Genomic DNA, 23,000 nt, shown 5'->3' with positions numbered 1-23,000 from the left:
ATATATCTGAAAGGCTGGGATTAAAATTAAAATCATTAACTAAATTGTGGCATACTAATATTGTGAAAGGCTTCATTAAAATTTGATTCACAAACTGAATAATCAAGTGTTTTCTTAATATTAGGGTGTTTAAAATTTGTCACAAAGATAATATCTTAATAACTTAATCTTAATAATTCTCACTGTTGTGAAAAATGATATGATTTGAATTTAATGACAAATTTCTTAATGGCTTGTCCATAAAAACTATGAAAACATACATCAAAGCATGTTTACATTATTCAATAGTAGTTAATACTCATGTTAAAAAAAATGCCTTTTTCACTCCATAGTATTACAACCTTGCTTCTACAATTATTAAAGAATTGTTAATATACTGAACTTATAGCAGCAATAGTACCAGATTTACTAAATGTAATAAAATGTAATGCTCTTTCTTTCAGAGAAGTGCTCATTCACTGATGAAAGTCTTGTGTGTGACTTTGAATTAATCTGTTACGGAGAAGGTGAAATTGATTGCAGTAGCGAAAACGGTAAGCCTAAATATTATATTCCAGTATTTTCATACACTTTGTCAAGTATAGACTAGTGCTAGGTAAATTGTTAATGACACTTTCTAGAACTTTACGTATTTTGTAGTTTAAAGTTTCAGTGAATGAGTGTAAAATTCTTTTCATAAGAAATAAATTTCCACACTGCGTCAAAAGTTTTCCATTTTGGTATTTCTCTTCAAGATTGATAAGCTGTTTAATCAAATATGTGTTAAAAATAAACCTTTAATGAAGCCAGTTATATTGAGCTTAATATATATTTCACTGTACTCGTTAACTTGGCAAATGAATACACTAATGGGCAAAATGTAAGCAACCAATTCATTTCTCACCATGCAGCCATGAAATTTTTTTTTGCGATCAGTGCAATGAAAATCCAACTCAGTGGAAAGGTGATGCATATGCAAATGCCAAAAGCATGACAACAGAAGGTACGTCAAGGCATACAATACGCGAGGAGTCAGCTCGGTCAGTGCAAGGCAACTTAAAAAGAAGAACAGAAGTTGCATTTCCAGGCATTCTTCTGCAAGTGAAAGTGAGACTGCCCGTGCAGAATGCTTACGAGGAAACATTAAGATGCTTTTATACGTGGTAGAACGATTGGCAAGTTTAAGGAGGATCGTAGGTTGATGTCTGTCGTCCGAGAGTTTGGAATTGGTAAACGTGTTGTTTCACGACCTTTGAAAGCTTTCCTAACAATAGGTACAGTTGCATGTAAGGTTGACAGTGATCGGCCAAGGAAAGCGACATTGTCTGAAGACCGGTATATGGCTCTGCAGGCGAAAAAAGATCGAAAACACACCGCAGGCAACATTGGTTGTCCCAATGCCGTCCTCAAAAATTCGTTTTTATTTTAGTCCATCGAAAGAGCGGCTGATACAAGTGGACCAGCTGCTCAACCAGACGGCAGGTATCCCAGTTTACTGTGGCTAGACGACTTCATAATGATGCCTATTCGCCCGCCGTGCTGAAGGCCGCAGTCCATTGACACCAGGGGACACGCTTTCGCTTCACTAAAATTTGAGAAACAGGCCGTTGAGATACAAGCGCCTGGCCCCAGCCATCACCCCTGTTCTTATTGGTTGCCGTTTATGACGTCAGGCTGAAAAGATTCCATTATCTGTTTCGTTTGAGTTATGTCAAGGGGAACTTATAACTACTTTGGATTTGGTTCTTTCCTGTGTTAATGTGAATTTGTGCAATGTAACAGAATATTTGCAATTAAAACGAACCTAACAGTATAAGAAAATATATCGGCACTTTTTATATAAATTGCTTAATCATGTTAATGGAATAGATAAAACTTTATAATGCGTAAATAGTGTTTGGCTAAGCGATCTGTATTCAATGCAATTCATAGCGCTATACTGATATTTAAGAAATGTATTTTATAATTTCATATAAAAGGAGACCATTAACAAGATTTGCTTCGTCAGCAATGTCAAGAAATAGCACTTAACTCTTACTGTGTAAATAATGTCTGCCGCAGTTTTCATGAATTAGCGGTTTATTTTACAGAAAAGTGTTTTTAAAAGTGATATAAATGTAAAATTTAGTCCTTTCTTTATAAAAATGAACTGTTTGATAATTAAATAACCTTCCTTTCATTTATTGCTTGTTATATAGAGATTGTTTGGTATCAAAATTGTTCGTTAGTCAGATTAATTTTTTACTTTCTAATCCTAGGCATTAATTTCTCCTCATTTATGGTTAAAAATAAGATAAAGTGATAAGATACTTTTAAATCGAAAAATACTTATAATATCGTTTATTTGACTTTATCAATTGGAGTTATCATTCTGTTTTTTTATGTATTATTGTTTTGTTTCTTAACTTTTATATCTTATAAAAGTGTTTATTGTCAAATGACTTCGATATTCGTCTAATGACCAAAATACTGCTAAACGGTTATCGACTGCACATCGAATTGCACCTTTTTTCTAATATTATGTATATTAACAATATATTTCTGAAGCTGCTTTTTATTTTTGTAATTTTTTCGCAAATATGGCAAATTATTCCATTGCTTCGCCTGTTTCAGCGCTAAAACGATCTCGAGCTCAAGCTTTTGGCGCACAAAAATGCTGCAGAGAATTCTTTTCGTCACTGTATGACATCAGAAGTCGTGTCCAATAAGAGCTTGGGGTGGTGGCTGGGGCCAGGCGCTTTGTCCGTTGAGATGGTCTTGGCTTGCTTGTATGGGGAGGAATTAGGATGAACGCATGGACAGAGTCCGCATTTTCGACAGAGCTTCACTTATCGGAGTTCGTTACTGTGATGAAGTTAACCTTCCCCTGGAGCGTCTTTTTCGGGGTACAATTGGTCCCGACTTTGTTATTATGAATTCCATTGCTCACTCACATAAGTGTTACGTAATGCCATTAATAAACTTCGGGAAATATCCACGAGACTTTGTTCTATGAATAACTTTGTTGAATGAATACGAGACTTTTAATGTATTAATGTTTTAATCACAAGATTTTTATATATTCTTATTTGTGGATTTATATATTTTTTGTGGATGGCATCAGTTTTCGGCGTTGCCATCCAAGTTCTGATCCGTGTTTGCTTAGTGATATAAGGGTACTATGAATTTTAATGTTGATATGAATTGAATTGAATTATGTATTGTATTTTTTGTTCTGTTTATTAAATAATATCCTAGTAGAGAATTCTTGCTTTAATTCAAGGAAACTGTGAAGCTTCTAATGTCAAGTGTTAATAAAATTGTTATTCGTCAAGAAGCATGTGCAGAATCCAAGTAGATAAGATTTATTTCTTTTTCTATAAATATTGAAAGTGTAAACAGATTTTCTAATAGTAGACTCACTGTGTCTAATTATTATTAAGGTTTATATACGTATATTAAGAGCCTGTGCAGAACAGCCGTTGATGGGGAGTCTCGGCGTAGTTCTGATATTTTTGATATTTTCGTTACAATAAGACTCGTGATGTTGAGAAGCTATCGGAAAGAGAAGATGGGTTGGCCAGCATAATTGAGCAGGATGAATTGGCCAGCATGCTCCTCTGATTTAAATCCTATTGTATTGGTGTGGGATACTTTAGGAAGACGCCTGGCGCCACGATCTACCTCCAGAGAACACCTGACAACCGAAGCAGTTGCTCCTTGAGGAGTGAGAACTCTTACCTCACGAACTGTTAGATAACCTCGTATTGAGTTACGATAGACGGTGCAACCTAACCATTGCAGTTAAAGAGAGTTTACTTAGAGCTACCGCTGCAGTAGAGGAGATTCTTTGTTTGTACTTTTCTCTCTTCGCAAGGCAATTTTTTGTACCAACGTCATTCTGTCAAAAAAAAAGGCCTTTTTTTTATTTGTTCCGTACTGAATGCGTCCTATTAATTTTTTTATACTATACTTTCCTCATCTTTTATATATTACATTGTGCCTCTGTAGTATGAACTTTATGTCTTACATATCTTTATGTATATTTATGTCTGTATACATATTTATGTCTATATGTTTTTTTTTTTTTTTTTTTTTTTTTTTTTACTGCGGCTCTAATCAGAAAAGTTGCATAAGTTTGCACACGAATGTAGATACTCACTCGCTCTGGAAAATATTAATTGAACTTTGATAATAGAATATTTCTGCTAACGCTGCCTACTTATACAGGCTAATGCGGATCTTTAGAAACATACAGGCACAGCACTTCGGATAAAGTTATAAGAACCTCGTGCTCAGTATGAACGTTAGGGAACGAAAAGAAACAGAAAATTTGCATGATTCTAATCGCATGTAAATTGTGATCTCTGTATCGTAAGCTGCTTCAAGTTGCTCCATGAAGCCTGAAACAAATATTATGGCAACATTGAAAAACTTCTTTTAGTAGGCTGCTTATTAGCCCATTCAAATTAAAGTATGACACATTTAAGTTTAAATCGGGAAATATATATTTTGAGCACTTGATCATAAAAGATATGGTGGAATCAGTGTAAAGAGAATTGTTTACTAATCTAGTGGGTAATATACGAGACTTAAGATACAATTTCGACTGCAGTTTGTTTGAGAAAAATTTTAAGAATAAGTTGGAATTATTTTCACTTGTTGCTATTAAGCAATGCAGTCGATGCCCATTTTCATATTTTAAGTATTGATTATTGCATAGGTGCTATGTTGCCAGAGTTCCTTCTAGTGACACGCAGTAGTTCACCATCTGCTTCCTCATCCGAAGGCACTGATTATGAATATGAAAATGAAGAATTCGGAACTATTGGTTTGTTTCCATCTGACCTGGTTGGTCGAGTATCACCGAAGAAACGACTCCCTTTCTTATTTAAAATGGGAATGCTGACGACACCTCTTGCCCCAACGATGAATTCAGATGACTTCACAACTGACATTCTATTGGAAACAGCTGATGACGTAAACAGCGAGAAGGCTGAAATTATAGGTGGAGAAACATCTCATGAAAAGAAAACATCTGCTGCTACTATCACAACTATTGTCAGTGATTCAATTGTTGAATCAGTTGCAAGTAAGTACATCTGTTTTACTTTGAATTCTGTTATTTGTTTTGTGCCGCTCATAAGCAGTTCCTACTAAATGTACCTCATATGATTATTGTGTGCTTATGTTAATAATAAATACATTAATTCTTCTAAAAAACATTAACGCTACTAAAATACATTAATAGCAGCTACGTTCCGTATTAATTGCAGCCCTTCCGTTGCTTCTTGCCATCATGACTTATGCAGATTGAATGTACATGTGTATTTGAAGGGGATGATTTTCTTAATTCTTCTTTTGCATTTATTACTGATATTTCCATGCAATTAACTAGTTTTGAGACTGAAATTTTTATTATTTTATTACTATTTTATAGTTGATACTATTTTAATTCTTACTATTTTAGAGTTAATACGAAGTTACATGTATAGTAATGAATCTATAAGATTAGTTGGTTAGTTCTAACACTGGCTATCAGTCCACCTAGCAGGCGAAGTCTGCCATATGGCTATGAGGTGATAGGCCAATCCACAAAACATAACAAAATAAATGGTTACATAACGGAAAATGACCTTAGTAAACATCTGGTAACAAGTTCAGATCATACAGTCGCACAAAACGAACATAAAAACTAAAAAAAAAAAAAGAAAAAGAGAGAGAGAGAGAAAGAAAGGAAAAAACAAACAAACACGTAAAGCAGATACATTACTATTCCAAACAGTCTCGGTGAAATTATTATATAGAGGTATCGTTTTCATTTCTATGTTTTTTTTTTAAAGTTTTAAATCTTTATAAGTTTTACTTTCAGTTAGTTATTATTATTCAAATCTTCTTTATACAGTAGTACCTCGCGATACGATGGGTTCACGATACGATGTGTTCAAGATACGAAGTGGAATATCGCAAATATTCGTGCTCGCGAAACGCTACGTTTTCGCGATGCGATCCCAATATCTCTTGCCGCTTGAAATTGTTTTGAAGTTGGCGCGCTACGGGCAAACCTCACGCGTCACTAAGCAAGCCTCAGCAAGCCTCAGTACGTCACTATTCAAGCTGTTCTGGTATTGGTCGACGTGACGTCATCTTCCTTTCTCTATAAATCCTGTTCTCCTATTGGTCGGCATCACGGCATCGTAGGATACCGAGTCCACACAAAGTGTCGATGTGATATCGTTCTCTCCTTCTCGAGACCGCGTGGCGTTCGTACAGTTCATAAGATATTCTTGTGATTGTGTGATCGTAATATTATTTTGTGATAAACTTTATTCGCCATGGGTCCTAAATGTGCTTCTAGTGCTGGTGGTGATAAGGGGAAAAGAAAGTCATCGATAACCATGGAAGTGAAGTTGGAAATTATAAAAAAATACGAAAGTGGCATGCGCATCATGGCTATTGCTAATGCATATGGACGAAACCAATCGACGATTAGTACCATTATAAAGAATAAAGAAGCCATTAAAGCCAGCAAAGGGCGTTACCACCTTCTCATACAATAGAACTGCCCTTAATGACGAGATGGAGACTCTTCTTATTTGGATAAAAGAGAAGGAAATTGCTGGTGATACGATAACACAAGCTGCTATATGCCATAAAGCCACTGCGATCTTTGAAGACCTCGCAAAAGCCCAGAGAGACGAAGAAGGCGAAGGGACATCAACACAAGAGGCCCCAACGTTCAAAGCATCTCATGGGTGGTTTGAACGATTCAAGAAGAAATCGGGGATACATAACGTGGTCAGGCATGGGGAAGCTGCCAGCGCCGATGAAAAAGCAGCGCAAGAATTTATCGAGGCCTTCAAAAAGTTAATCCTCGATGAAGGCTACATCCCTCAACAAGTCTTCAACTGTGATGAAACGGGGCTTTCTGGAAGAAAATGACCCGTCGTACATACATCACAGAAGAAGAAAAGAAACTGGACACAAACCCATGAAGGATAGGCGTACTCTTGCCCTATGTGCGAATGCCAGTGGGGATTAAAAAATAAAATCCCTACTGGTATACCACTCAGAAAATCCTCGTGCCTTCAAGGCACATAATGTGTCGAAGGATAAGCTCGCCGTCTTTTGGAGGTCCAACGCCAAAGCCTGGGTCACGAGGCTTTTATTTGTTGAGTGGGTTAATTGCTGCTTCGAACCTGCAGTGAAAAAATATTTAGAGGAGAATGATCTTCCTCTAAAATGCCTCCTTGTGCTCGATAATGCCCCTGCTCATCCTCCTGGCCTTGAAGAACAGATACATCCCGACTTCGACTTCATCAAAGTGCTCTATCTGCCACCGAACACCACTTCCATCCTCCAGCCTATGGACCAGCAAGTCATTGCTAATTTTAAGAAGCTTTACACGAAGCACCTTTTCAAAAGATGATTCGAAGTGACAGAGAGCACGCAACTCACACTCCGTGAGTTTTGGAATAGTCACTACGACATTGTCCATTGCTTAAAAATCATAGAAAAGGCATGGGGTGAGGTCTCAAGGCGCACCTTGAACTCAGCATGGAGGAAACTCTGGGCAGCTGTGGTTGCAGAACGAGACTTTGAGGGTTTCGAAATCCCTACTGAAGAAGAAGCTGTGGATGATCCTGCTCCATTGGAGGAGATTATTTCTCTGTCAGTCTTTGGGGCTTGTTGTCGATGAGGCTGACATTGACAACCTACTCGACGAGCACAAGGAGGAGCTCAACACTGACGACTTGAAGGCATTGGAGGCGATGCAAATCAGCGATCTTCAAGAGGAACATCATTCGAGTGTTGAGGAGGAGGTGGAGGTGGCACTGACATCTACGGAAATACGGGAAGCCATCGGTTGGTTTGAAAACTTAAACAGTTTTATTGAAAAAAAGCACCCAGAAAAAATGCGTACAGCTCGTGCAATGGACAATGTGAATGACATTTGTATGAGTCATTTTCGAAACATTTTGAGGAGTCGTCAGAAACAGATATTTCTCGAAGAGAAGTGCCCCAGAAACTGAAGAAGCGAGTGTTTCTAGTAAGAAAACTAGAAAGGAAAGTGAAGACGATGATGTAGACGATGATGTATCACCTCAAATTTAAGTTCAGTTAGTTAAAAAAAAAGAAAAGCAAAAAAAAAATTACAAAAGATGAAAATTATCAAAAAAAATGATTTTAAGTTTTCATTACTGTGTCTGTAATTTTACATAAGAAATTTAATTTTAAAAGAAATTTAATTTAATTTTAAGTTTTCATTACTGTGTCTAAGTTTTATAAACGCTGTGCGCAATTTATCAGTGTCGTAATAAAAACTATCCCTCGCTGACTGTACAGTACTTTACGGTAAATGAAATTAATTTTTCTTTTTATTTTTTATTTATTTATAAGGTTATTTTAATTTATAAATGTGGTATAAATGTTTTGTGTGTATGTGGTACTTAATATACTATTTTGTGACTAATTATTATTACGTATAGACGATTTTGGTGTTTATATATGGGGCGTTGCACGAATTAATTAAATTACATAAGATTACATTGTTCATTATACGATTTTTTTACGATACGATCCCGGTCCAGGAACGGATTAAGATCGTATCGCGAGGTACCACTGTATTATCAAAATTCATCTTAAATTTATAAGTTTACTTCAATTACTTCTGTTTTCAATATGATTTTCTGCTTAGTTATATCTCGATACCAATATTCTTCTTATTCTCATTCACAGTTTGCATAATATCTCTTGCAAATTTATATTTTCCTCTCACACTTCCAGTCCGGCAATAGTCCTCGATGTTGAATCGCCGAATTTATTACAAACTTTACATATATCATTTTCCTTTAAGTGGAACCTTTTTAAGTAAGCAGGGAACCTTCCATGTACAGTGAGAATTTGATTCACACCTACATCTCCTAAAATTAGCATTTTTTGCTAATTTTTAAACAACTTAGTTTTTGTTTCTTTCAGAGAGATCCTACAGATTTTTTCAGTCTTTAAACTTGTCATCTATTATAGTACATGTTGCAACGATACGCACACCTCTGTCGAACATTTGCTTAATGAGAGGACTTCTTGTTTTGTCCAGAGACTAATTGTTGTTAGAACTTTGAGGAAAAGTGTTGCGGAAATCCTCTGGTGCGGTTTCCGGACACAAGGGACGTAGTAATTAACCCCATTCAAAAACATTTCCGACAAGACGTTTAACAAAACGAAAGAGAGGGGCTTTTGTGTGAGCTTTTATGCAGTGAAAGACTTGAGAAAAGACGCAACCCGCATCGTTGCCGCATTCAGCGGCCATTGTCTTGTTTTATGGCTGTAATGTTTTGATTATTTTACTTAGTAGTATTCAAGAAATTCTTATTAAGTTTTAAAATAAATATTTAAACGACAACTGCTCTTTTTCTTTCATCCAACCCACATAGCACAAAAACATCCTTGGGATATCCCAAGGATGTTGCTCGCGGGATATGCGCACATCCTCAGGACATCCCGGAATATCCCGCGAACCTCCTAAACACCTCCTCCCGAGTGCTTAATGTCACATCCCGGGATATCCTCAGGACATCTTAACCAAGTCCCATCGACAGCGTGCGGGATGTTATTAGGATATGAACTCCTACTTACTACATCCTCAGGACATCCCAAAAACCTCCTAAGCACATCCCATTATATCCTAAAAACATCCTATCTATGTCCCATCGACAGCATATGGGATGTTATTAGGATTTAAAGTCCTGCTTACTACATCCTCAGGACATCCCGTAATATCCCAATTTCCTCCTAAACTCATCCTCCTGAGCGCTTAATGTCACACCCCGGTATATCCTTAGGACATCCTATCTACGTCCCACCGACAGCGTATGGGATGTTATCAGGATTTGAAACACTAGTTACAATATCCCTTTAACCTCTTAAATACATACTCTCAACTGCTTAGTGTCACATCCCAGTATATATACAGAGGAAAATTCCAGTGAAAGTAGTATGTGAAGGTGTGATGATCTAAAACCTACTTTTTTTTACACAGATAGTCTCAAATCGTTCTCCTATGGTTACTATGGAAAAATCAGAAATGTTGAAAATATTTATACAACTTATTTTGTTTTTAAATCTGAATTTGTGAATATATTAAAACTGAGCAAGGAAATTAAAATGAATTATTAATACAAAATATTAAAACTGAAAATTTTGCTTTTATTTTTAAGATATTAAAAATCTTTTGATCATTTTTAAACATCCAATAGCCCCCAAATTGAATTATTCATAATTAAATTATTTTACAAAATCAGTTTCTAATTTCAGTTAATTTGTATTAAAAATTGAATAATAAAATTACCCATTTAATAATCTTTACATAAATGAATCATCTTTCTTTAAAATATGTAAGGAATTTATAGTGTTTTGATGACACTGTTGGGAAATTGTTAAAAGGAATAAATTGTATTTTTAAAACTAAATCAATTCCTAGCCTCAGAATAAATAAATATGTTTTCGTAACATGAGAATGCTGCAGGCTTTTTTATATATTTAATATTTAGTTGTAAAAATTTGACATTATGTTAACAATTCTTTATATCATTCAAAAGGTAACTCAAGAAGCTCTTCTAAAATTCTATCTTTCTGCTCACACAATTAAAAAAAAAAATCTGAAAGGCCTCAGATTTTAGCAGTCACTCAAAGAGGCTAAAAGTTTATGAATGCATAGATTATCAATACAGATGAGGCAGTGGAAATAGCAAAACATTTTATAAGATACTGACACCAGAAAGTTATATATCTTCTATATATTTGAAAAGTGAAGAAATATATCATGTAATTATGTAGAAATATTAAAATGTTTTCAATTAGATATATCATGAATTAAATGCATTTTAAATCAATCAGATTAAAAATTAAAAAAAGCATTGTTAAGAACTGTGTGTAATGCTTTTATTTAGCTTGGCTTGTTAGTCAATAATATATTAGATTTTAAAGGTAAATATGTTAAATTTTGCCAAATGGCAAGACTTGAATGAAAAGCGAAACAAGTTTACGACTGACGATATGAAGTCACATTTCAAAACTAATAGTCCTTTTAAATTAAAAAAAAAAAAAAAAATTCTGAAAATAATTTGCAATGGTTCATTAGTATTATTTTACGCAAAATTCAGTAAAATGAAATTTACCCGTTGAAATCAGCACCAAATTAAACTTTGTAAATTCTAGCGCATGTTAAAGGTTGTCTCATCCAGAATTTTATTACATTCATTTCAGAGCAAAATAAAACAGTAATTGCCATTTATATGACAATCAATATCAAAAATTTAAATCTGCATTTTACGCAACATAGAAAAACTTCAAAAGATTTACTGTTTACCATGCAATTAAGGCATTTTATTCTGCTATAAACTTTACCAATTATTAATTCCATTAAGTATATTCTGTTTACTCTTTCTGCTCAATATATGCAATGTAAAATTTTCCATAAATTTATTAATTCATTTTATTTTGAGGTGAGCTTTTATTCAACTCTCAATGTCAACGAGAATGTTTAATTCATTTTTTATTCGGTCTCAAAAGAGAAATCAAAATACGTGGATTTATGTACGTGTATTTATGAATCAAAATACATGAGAAATCACAGTGAGAAAAACACTGCTATTTTAAACTGTGATTATATATAACAAATGCAGTGAATTATAGTTAAAAAATAGTGAAAATATTTATATTTCTGAACTATTTCATATATAATAACATTTTCAGTTTCGCATATGTGGCAATTTAAGAACTTTTTTACGTATACCAATTTTTTGAAATATCTGCAAATTTTTGTATCTTCAAGGAAAGCTTATTCTTTCACCTTTAGTATATAAGTAATGGTAATTTACCAGATAAAGTTACTTAATGGGGAATACAGAAAAATATCTAACCACTTACCTTTGTGACTTCATCTGCAAAGAGACTAAAAAAGTAGTTCAGCTAAATCTGCTATAATAAATATTTATAATAATGCTAAATTATGCAATATCTATTAATATGACAAATTTTTGTAAAGCTATTTATTTGGATGAAAAATAAACACATTCAGAAATTTATGGCACTATATTATGATTAACAGAGGAAAAACACTTTTCAAAATTCAAAATAGTTTTATTAATCCAATTTATCACATTTTATTTGAATTCATGATAAACAATCTTATATCCATGTATTCTTATGTATATAAGAACTCTTGATAAATTGGATCTCTGTCATTGCCTTTCACAGCACCTAAAATAAGAAAACACTCACAATTACTATATGTGAATATAATTCATAATTAAATTTAAACAAATGACTATTAGAATGCAAATTAAAGGAAGCATTTAAAATATTTTAACATTTAGTACCTATAAACAGAGCAATTATTTGATTTTTCGATTATAGTAAAATAAACATGGGGGATGCCTTTTAAAATTTTTTTATGTCAGAAAATAAACTCAAACCACCAGCTGAACATATGAGCAGTTTTATCAATCAGCCACTGGTAGGTAACCTGGATACTGAATCAACATATAAAGTTGCCAAGATAAAGAGAGAAACAAAATTATGATAATCACATCTTACCTATTCATAAAATTATTTTAAATTCAATGCGTAGGCAAGTCCAAAAAGAGTGAGAATGAATTTATTTTGCAACACAAAGTAAAGTCTTGCAGGAGCAAAAAAAAACTTGTCTCATGAGATTGGCAAGTAAAAAATAATTAACTGCATCTGGTAACATTTATCTGACAACACATAAGTAATTGTTAGCTACGTGCAGAAAATAAAATCTGATCAGGGGTGTAGCTAGAGGGGGGGAAGGGGGGCATCTGTCCCCGGGTGCAGAATCCAAGGGGCGCCAAACTGATGTTAGAACATTTTAGAATTAAATGTTTTCCATCCTTGGCTAGCAGTAGGGGGTGCGAAATCTTCAGTTGTCCCTGAGCGCTGAAAACCCTAGCTATGATTCTGAATCTGATCATGTTAATGCAATTTTAAACTTTTGAATTTAACCGCAGAAATTTACCAAAGAAGTACTTGTAACAGTAGTAAATGAAGATGTGGCTAATCTTTACTGTATGGTACACCTTGGTTTCTGTCTGAAAAAAAATCGCAAAGTGGTATTGGTTGTTTGTAAAATGTGGAAGCCCATTGCGTCAAATAAGTTTTTCGGTAACCCTAATGTTGATAATGTTGGTGAAAGTAGCCTTTGGGAAAAAAAAAAAATTTTTTTTTTTTGTCAATAAAAAGGAGTTATTTCTGCAAATATTGCCAATGTGCTGTGATAAATTTAGTTTTGGGCTACTTTTTTTAATAGTAAACCTTTTGTACGGTCTCAGGTTTTTGGTTCTTACCATTCTTTTCAATTGCTGTGTTTGGTTGCACGGAAGTGGTATGGTCTTGTATTTTGAACATACTATTTATTATTTTGGTGTGGGTACCATCATTTGAGTATGTCTGAAGTGACTAAGAGACGAAAAATTTAATTGAATTGCTTACCTGGAAGATGGTGGTGGGAAGCCTAAACATATGCAGGTGAAAAAAAAAGGTATGTTAAAAAAAATGATGTTTCATTTATTTTTTTGTCTCTGTGTGTTAATTTTTGTTAGAAGATTTGTTGTTTAATGTTTTTATGTTAGGAAATATGTATTTTTGGTAATTTATTCCTCTCTGTGTATTTTTGGTTGTCTGTGTGTTAAGACAGTGGCGAATTTTTTCTGGTAACTATGATATTTTTAACTTTCTGATTTTCTTAAAGTGAAAATAGATCAATGTGTACATGGACAAAGTTAAGGCAGTGCACAATGCCCAGTTTGTGCAGTTCTCTGTTTTAATAGGTCGATGTGTACATGGACACAGAGTTTGTGTATGTCTTTGACTTCTTATTTTGGTTTTGTGTAGCGGCCACCTTGAAATTGGTGCCGATCCTCTCAGGTGACGATCTTGATATAAAAAAAAAAGAAATGATTCACCAAGGGTTACAGTAGAGTAAATTTTTACCAAAGATGTTCTACCATAATCACCATTTCAGTGGTTTAAACACTAGTGGAGCAGTATGCAGAGATGAAGATTTGAGTTTTGTTTACACAGCATGATGGTTTAGGCACTCCAGCCATTACAGTGAACAAAATTATAATAAACATAGCCACAATAATTGTCTATAAATATTGATGTATAATACTGCATTAACTAATATATTTCTTATGCTAGTATATACAGAATCCTTAATCGAAGAGAAAATCGGAAGACTGTGCATGCATTTTCCTTTAACTGAAACATGGATTTGATCATACAAATCTCAGTCTTACGGGACATGACACACTATGCAGATAGACAGTAAAAAGTGCTTGTGTTGTTTTTATTTGTTAGAGGTATGAAATAAATATACTTCTAGATTTTAATTTTTTCTTTTCTTGTTTTACATTTGGATTACCTATCAAAAAGTAAGGAATTCTGATATTATTACAATATCGGAGTTAAAATAACAATTATTGGACATGTTAAAGTAATGAAAATTTTAAATTAGGTTAAAAAGTAACCCTTAATGTGGCATATTTTTGAATTAAACTCTATCGACATTAAAAACAACAAAACGTCCCTCTTTAATAAGGACTTTAATTAACTAATTTTAAATACAGAGCTATGAATGAATTTTTTCCCTTGCATGTTATAATAACTGAAAATTACTCTGATACAGTCAAAATTCCTAAATGCAAGTACATAAAATTTACTTTAGCAATTTAAAGAGATGAGACACACTGAACAAATGAATAAATTTCTATCAAAGAATAATTTATTAAATTTGGCCCGTTCCATAGTAAACTTTAACCATTAGATTACATTATTACACCATGTTATCAGTTTGAAAAGCAAGTCATATGCCAGATCTTGGATGTAAAAGAAATGCACAAAATAATATACAGATTATTGAAAAATGATGTATACCAATGTTTATAGATATGATTAAATGTAACAGAAAATTTACTGTCACAACCACATTTTTAAGTGAAATGTATTATTTTAACATTTTACAATATTTAAGGTATGGCATTAAATGCAATTATGTGCCTGGATGTAAGTTAGTAAATTAAAAAAAATAATAATAATAATCAAAGAATGAATGTCATGAAAAATTTCAAAAACAAGCAGAATTTAATTTAGAAGACCTTTAGACACTTATGATAAATAAATTTGAGAATTCTTCACCCAAAATTAAATTATAATTAACTAAAACCAGTTTGACTGACCTTCTACAAAATCCTTCAGCTGCAATTTTTTCTAGCTTGAAAACCAAATTCTTCTCCACATGGAAATAACATCTTAACCAGTTGAAATTCCTGCAGAAAGTTTGATAACACAGTAATAGAATTAATAGAATAGAAAAATTAACACAAAAGTATAGAACATCATTTAAACTTAACATTGTTACAAATTTTGGTGTTTTCTGACTATCTGCAAAGCTGTGAAAATTGGCAAAATGGTTAGTTTATGGTTCATATCTACTGCTCTGTTCACAAGTAGTAATTCAAATAAGCACTTTATAAGAAACAAGAAATTTTAGGATGCACACACACAAAAATATATACATTGGGTCAATATTCACATATTTTTCATCCAATGGAATACTATTCAGAAATAAAGATTAAATATAAAGCATGTAAATACACGTGTGTGGTATGCATATTCATAGTTTGCTATTATCGTGTGCACACTCTTGCTGTTTTAGCATAAGTTGAAGCTGTGAGGGCAGATGATAAGAAAGTATCAGAATTTTTCATGTATAAGAAAAGATTGCCCTGACAATAGTATCTCAACTGTTTAGCACTGACATTTACATAGCGCATTAGAAATATATAGTAATATATGTATAATAAAAAGATAATTGCATATTATTAATTCATTTTTTTAAATGCCAAACTTTAACAATTCTTTCACATATACTTAAACAGAATTCTTTCACATGAACATCTAAAATCCATTCTTAACTAAAGAATAAATAATAAAACCATGTAAATTTCTTATCAAGCCCATCATTTCCGAAATGTCTACTTCTGAAAGTTCCCAGCATTTCTCAATATATTATTAAATTACTAAACTAAGCATCAATGATCGTCATGTTCGCTAATGTGGCAATATCTTTCACACTTCTTTGTTACCACAAGTAACAAGTAGGCTTCAATAAATCTTTAACTGTTACATGCTACTTTTGTCTAAAATTTGTACAAATAATAAAATTAAATGAGCTCTTTATAATATGCTCAAAGAAATAATTTTGTATGAAAATTTGTATGTTATATATTGGCCTGATTAATGATTCAGGAAATAATTCGGGTTTTCAAAGTGCTTCCAATAATTCAAATTTCAGCTTGTGTCAAAATAAAATCTATAACACAAATCTAAGAAAATTTCCTTATGAACAATGCATTTTAACATTATTCAATCACTGGCAATCACACAGTACTGATTGCTTCAATAAACATTACTGTAACTGTGTTATTTAAAAGACTGTAATGTTTTAATTATTTCCTTAATTAAAACATTACAGTCTTTTCCTCCTTCTAACACCAAAAGAAAACCCAGATAAGAAATATAAAAATATCAGTAAAAATAAATTATATTATTGAATGACACTTTACATTAATTACACTTATGCATATATTATTTTATTATAAATTATTTCAAAATCAAAGAAGAGAAGAGGGAGAAACTTTAATATTGACATTTCTAAAATGATATAAACATTAATCATTTAGTACAGTTTGTTATTTCAGGCAAAAAGAATTCACTTTTCTGGATAGCATTTATATTTCCATCTCACTTTCAATGAAACATTAAGAGAAATGCATATAATTTAAACACCAGTTTATTTTATTTATCAGACAGATTATGTCAACTCAAAAAAACCTATCGGTAAAATTCGGTAGTAATAATTCTGAATGTTAGGCAACTTGCAAGATTCAACAAAAATTATCAATACTTTTATTATAATGACAATACTACAGTAACATGAACATAAAATTAAACTGCATATAACTATAAAATAAGCCAGCATATAATAATGGTGCATTGGTTTCTAAAACAATGGGCTCGATGAAAAAATACATGTATTATGGTAGCTATTCATATTCTTCAGCTTTACTAATATTCTCATGTTCACTTTACATAACTAAAGTATCTAAAATACAATAAAAATGCAAACAATATTTATAAGAAAATGTTAAAAGCAATCATACGCATTTGATTGAATGACCATATTTTGTCTTCCTGCAAGTCGAATCTTAAAATGATATGCAGTTTGAAAAATGCTCAATCCTTTTATAAAATATTCAAAAAAGATTAAAAAAAGGTACTGTTCTGTTATCAGGACCGGGTTCAGAATTGTATTTATGTATGCTTGTATATTTGTATGTTTGTGTGTCTATATATACACATCTATGCACATACTTACGAACACAGGTTCATACATTTCCGATTCTGGTCCCAATAACAGAACAGTACCCCCCCAAAAAAACTTGAATTACAAGCTAGATTAAGATAATGTTTCAACCATACATATTTTGGACAAAACAATGCAAACTCTTATTTTTATACAATTGTTCAAACTATTTAACATAAATGTATTGCTGCAATAAAATAATAAGCAATCTGATCACACATATTATTTTGAAACTGAATGCATAAACTAAACAAAATTCAGTCATAAACATTTGGATAGCAGGGCAAATTAGATATTTTAAAAGACAGCCAGCCATTGAGATACACGTAATTCACGACAGAATGGTAACAATTCATAAAGCTGTGAAACATTTAACTGTCAAAATGACATAAATAACATAAATTCGAAAAGCAAAAAAAGTAAACATACAAGTATTGCAACTGAACTTACCTTTCATGCAACAAAAAATATCCATACAAGTTAACATCATGGCGCAGCCATTTTGGATTTCGTTTCAAATCAGACAGATGTTTATGGATTTGCGGAAGAATACGAGGAACTAGTAGTTTGCCGGATACAATGTGCAATGACGCGAAAGAATATAGTTCTGTAGAACTTCCTACATTATTCCGTAATAAACAGTACTATTTCCTAATTTTTTCTTTATCTAATTAATTAATTAATAGGGAAATAGTTAAGTAATGCCGAATTCATTTTTAATGAAATGTAAAATTTTGTATGTATGGGACGACCACCTTCCGTCCAATATTTCTGAGAATATAAACAAATTTTGGAATCTGAGAGTATCAGTAAATAAATATATAGAATATCGCCTCTCAAACGACCACTTCTGAAAGTGACCAATAGTTCTGAGATTATAAATAAATATTGATATTAAGCATTATTTCTATAAGACGACCATCTCTATATAAGACCAAAGTTTCTAGAATCTTGGATAGTCATCAGAGATGTATCTTTACTGCGAAATTATCGCACGACTGTAATTCAATATCAATAACAGATCGCGCGATTGAAAAACATTTTCTGTCCTGTAATTAGAGGGAAAATATTTTCCTTATGAGGTATTTCTCCCGCTTGCCTAGCGTGCCTTCGTGGTGTAATAGTTCTGCACGCTGGGCCGGTATTTCAGAGGTCCGTGGTTCGATTCACGGCGAAGGCGGTTGCTAATTTTTCATCTCTACGGCTTCCCAAAAAAATCCTAATGTCTCTACAGTGGCGCCCGAACTAAAAAGGTGTTGGATGAGGTATATCCACACCCAGGATTTAGTGATTGGATCCCCTTAAAAAAAAGTCGGCCTTTAAAAAGAGAAGTAATATGAGGTATTTCTCCCGCTTTCCTAGCGTGTCTTCGGCCCACCAGCGGCCGAGCGGTAAAGTCGCTGAACACTGGTAGTGCGATCCGAGGTTCGAATCCCGCGAACGGGCTGGCTGCATGGGTATTTTCGTGGTTTTCCCCACGTGTAACGTGTATACGAGCCAGTTTCCCTTAGAAAGTCCTCCACGAAGACATCTCTCTCCTTAGTAGTGGTTCTGCACACTGGGCCGGTATTCCAGAGGTCCGTCCTTCGATTCCCGGCGAAGGCAGTTGCTAATTTTTCATGTTTCCTGCTTCTAAAAAAATACTAATGTCTCTATACCCAAATTTAAAAAAAAAATTCGTTTCCGTAATTAAATATATCTATATCTAATTTTACCTATATTTGTAGTAGGGTTTGTAATCTGTAAGTAATTATACATGTAATTTATACATTTTTTATATAAAAAAATATATGTTATTTAGAATTTTGCAAATATTCTAGAAAATGCTAATCCATTGAAAAAAATCTTTTCTATTACTAAATAAATTTTTAAAAACGTCAAAAAAAATAGCAGTTAAAATTAATAACAAAATAACAAGAATAAATCATCAATCATATCAATATTTTTAATGTACAGCATTTAGAAACAACTTAGTAAAATACATATGAAAAATAAAATAATGTACAAGTTTCAGATGTGCAATGTCAAAAAATTAAAACTGGTAAATTTGAGAACAAATATCCTCAAAATGTTTGACAACGAAAGTCCTCCGGACAATGCAGAATGAATGTCCTCAGGATGTGAAATTGGTGAACTCCTCAGGACATCTGAGAATCAACATCTTCAGGACATCCTGTCATATCCCGGGACATAGCGACTTCAATAAGACATCCTTAGGATGTTAAATTACGATCTCCTCAGGACATCTGAGAATCAACATCCTTAGGACATCCTACGTATATCCCGGGATATTGCGACTTAAATAGGACATCCTGAGGATGTTTTGTGCTATGGGGGAACACGGGTGTTCAGACGTTACAATGTCATCTTTTTCGAATCTTGAATGGAAACCTTTTCTGTCCCAAACCCTAGGGCGGCATCATTTGCTAGAGCATTCGGTGTCTTTTTTTTTTCGCGATTCCTATTTCTGCCGTTGTCAAAAACGTGCCTGTTTCCCAGAAATCAACAATCTTCATTATCCCTCCCCTTCCCAAAAGGGTTACATAGTAGGGGGCGAGTGGACTTGCCCCTCTCCCGAAATGTAGGGAAGGAAAAAAATTTTAATTTAAAAAAAAAAAAAAAAAAAAAGAATTTTGAAAAGAAATAATCGAAAAAAACTTACGATCTCAGATCTTTGCATGAATGAAGCTAATACTGTATTTAAAAGTAAAAAACAATATTCTTCGAAAATTCTGCATAAAGGTGAGATATAATAAAATCTTTCAGAATAAATATTCGTTCTTAAAACGACGTTCTTTCTTCTGAAACGACGACTTCTTTGGTCTTAATTGCGCTTTTGCAGCTTTTAATTCTTTCATTTATGAAAACCTAATAAACTATATCTGAATTCGATGCTGAGAACCTGTATTACTGAACTTGCTTTTAGTTTCAATAATGTCTAAAATATCCATATTGCAGAATTATAAATGGAATGAAGCTAAAGATTTCGAGAAGAGCCTTAAACTAAGACATGTCTTCAATCTAACGAAGACTTAACTTATTCACACACACACACACACACAAAAAGAAAAAAAAAAAAAAAAAAAAAGCCCAACTCTTGTTACGACTCATCGTGACATCTCTGAGGAGTTATGGAAGGTGGACTGTACTCTTCGACTTCGCGGGAGCAGGAAGAATTTTGAAAAACGCGGAAAGAGGAATCGCGGAAACAGAACTAATTCTCTCATTCCCATAATGAACAGCGTGAGCTTTGATCGAATGTAAATTCAACATATGCTTCTTTCGTAGTGCTAAATGTATCTGTTTAATTTCATTAACAATGTTATTCTTTTGAAAAGGGCGGGAGAGCGCCATAAGAGCAGATGAGGCATCTGAGTATAAATTAATGTAACACCCCACGGATAATTTCTTGATCCAGGATAAAGCCAGTTTAATTGCCAAAAATTCTGCTTGATAAACTGAATTTCTTGCTTTTAGAGTAAACGTTTTATAATCAATTTCAATACCGTGGCAAAATATAACGAAGGCACAGCCGACGCTTTCCGCAAACCCTGATCCATCTGTATAGATGTCAGTTTCTCCAGCTGAAATATAGCCTTTATCATAGGATATGCTGTAAGATTCGCTAGGATGGCTTGAACTCAGAGCATGTTCTAAAACAGCCTCGCTGGTAATTGATTTATCTTCATACACTATTTTCTGTTTTATGTTATATTTCAAACAAAATTTGTCATAAGTAAATATAAGTGAGAGAGGCGGTACACCAGCCAGTAGGCACGCAACTCTGTCGGGACTGTTCTAAATGATCTTGTAATTGCAAGTGTCCAGGCTCTTTGCATGAGTCTAATTTCTGCCTTGTCTTGACCAGCTCCCCTGCTCGATCACCCCATGCGCCAATAACATAAAGAATTTTCGGTATAATAACATTTTTGTAAATATCCCTCAGGGTAGAGCTTTTGTTAGAAAGAGTGACCGGAGTAAAAGTATTTTTATAATAATGTAAAATTTTTTCTATGTTTCGTTGGATTGACTTGAAATACTGTATAAAATTAAACTTACCATCGATCACTACACCCAGGTATTTAAACATATTCACAAATTTTATTCTTTTTTGATCATATTTCAATCTTGGGGTTCTAACATTTCTCTCTCCTCGAGGGGAAAACATATCTTTTGTTTTCTCAATATTAAATTCTATATTTTGCTCAGTACTCCATTTCTTAAAAACATTTTCAAGCAGGTTAAAAGTAGCCTCTATTTTTCCGATGGAGTATCCTGCAATCGTTACCATAATATCATCGGCATAACAGGTAATATTCGTATCAGGTACATTTTCTTGCAGTAATTTATTTGCTATGAGGCTCCAAAACAGGGGAGCCCTACATGAGCCCTGGGGACAGCCTTTTCCAGTTTTATAATGAAGATTAATTGTATTAGAGTTGCCCAGAAAAATTAATTCTCTGTTTTAAAATAACTTTTAACTGTACCAAATAGCTCTCTTGAGATGCCAATTTATTTTAATATAGACAGTAAGGAGAACCAACTAATAGAATCAAATGCCCCTCGGACATCGAAGGAGACCAGGACCACATGTTTACTTTGTCGCCTTTCTCCGACTTGTTGGATTACATTATATAATGCTAGATCGGTAGACATATTCTTTCGAAAGCCATATTAATTTGAACTGCTAATATTATTTTTCGTTAAAAAATGTTCAAGTCTTTTTGTGATGAGTTTATCTAGGATTTTTGCATGGGTCTTTAATAAGTAGATGGGTCTATGCCCACCTGTAGATTTAGGAACAAGAATCAATTTTCCAAATATCAGGAAAGTCTTTAAAACCGTACATTTGTTGTAAAGTAATATATAAAAAGAGGTGAATTCTCCGAAAAGAATTCTAATTAAAGTAGTCCCGATTCCATCGAGTCCAGAGGCAGTGCCATCTCTGAGGCTAGAAATAACATCACATATATCTTCACCAAAGTAAACGCCTTCTCTACCTCCTCGTCGTCTTCCATAAAAATATTTCGATAATCAGGATAATTAGAACAATAATCCGGCCTCAGGGTGTCTTTAATCAACTTATCATATCATTTCATGGCAGACGTGGATACACTACAATTATCCTTGTATAAAATAACTTTTTCCTTTCCTTTATTTGTGGCATATTTATAAAACTTGTCATAATAAATCTTGTTTATATTGAACAAATAATTTCGAAGGTCTCTTTTTGTCTTTTTAATTGCCTTTTTGAATACCGCTAAAACTCTTTTGTAATTAATTTTCCTTTGTAATCTTGTCTCCACGTCCAGACACTTTATCTGAAAACTTTTTCGTGCAGCTTTTGTCTTTCGTCTTAAAATAGTTAATTCAGGGGTCCACCAGTTTGTACTCTGACTCTCATTCTTCATTTTATGTCTTAAAAATTTATCCATGTTTATTTGGATATTTTCTTCTAGCCTGAGGGCAACGTTATTCAAACTGTCTCCATCTCTAACTTTCACAAGTTCATTTTCAAATTTCATAATGCCTATTTTCAGTTTGTTGACAAATTTTTTCGTTCTAAACAAATTGTAAGAATAAGAGATTCATA

At 33.2% G+C, this 23,000-nt stretch overlaps 1 protein-coding gene and 1 long non-coding RNA gene across 3 annotated transcripts in view; one reads left to right on the top strand and one right to left on the bottom strand.

The window, feature by feature from the left end:
- The window catches only part of LOC118184200 (uncharacterized), a 233,200-nt gene that overhangs the window by 186,213 nt on the left and 23,987 nt on the right, over positions 1-23,000 (top strand). For both annotated transcript variants that reach the window (XM_085807600.1, XM_085807599.1), the window contains exons 3-4: positions 444-533; positions 4,682-5,050. In XM_085807600.1, the coding sequence (XP_085663726.1) occupies positions 444-533; positions 4,682-5,050 (459 nt within the window). The remainder of the gene's footprint in view (positions 1-443; positions 534-4,681; positions 5,051-23,000) is intronic.
- LOC146993482 (uncharacterized) lies at positions 12,083-17,931 on the bottom strand. Its single transcript, XR_015038500.1, has 3 exons — positions 17,858-17,931; positions 15,219-15,308; positions 12,083-12,219 (listed from the first exon to the last, which is right to left on the bottom strand). It is a non-coding gene; the product is annotated as an uncharacterized LOC146993482 (long non-coding RNA).

Source organism: Stegodyphus dumicola, chromosome X1, assembly GCF_044657685.1.
Source record: "Stegodyphus dumicola isolate Sdum_Otavi_A_Nest chromosome X1, ASM4465768v1".
Lineage (NCBI taxonomy): Eukaryota > Metazoa > Arthropoda > Arachnida > Araneae > Eresidae > Stegodyphus > Stegodyphus dumicola.
This window is presented reverse-complemented; position numbering and strand designations above follow the sequence as displayed.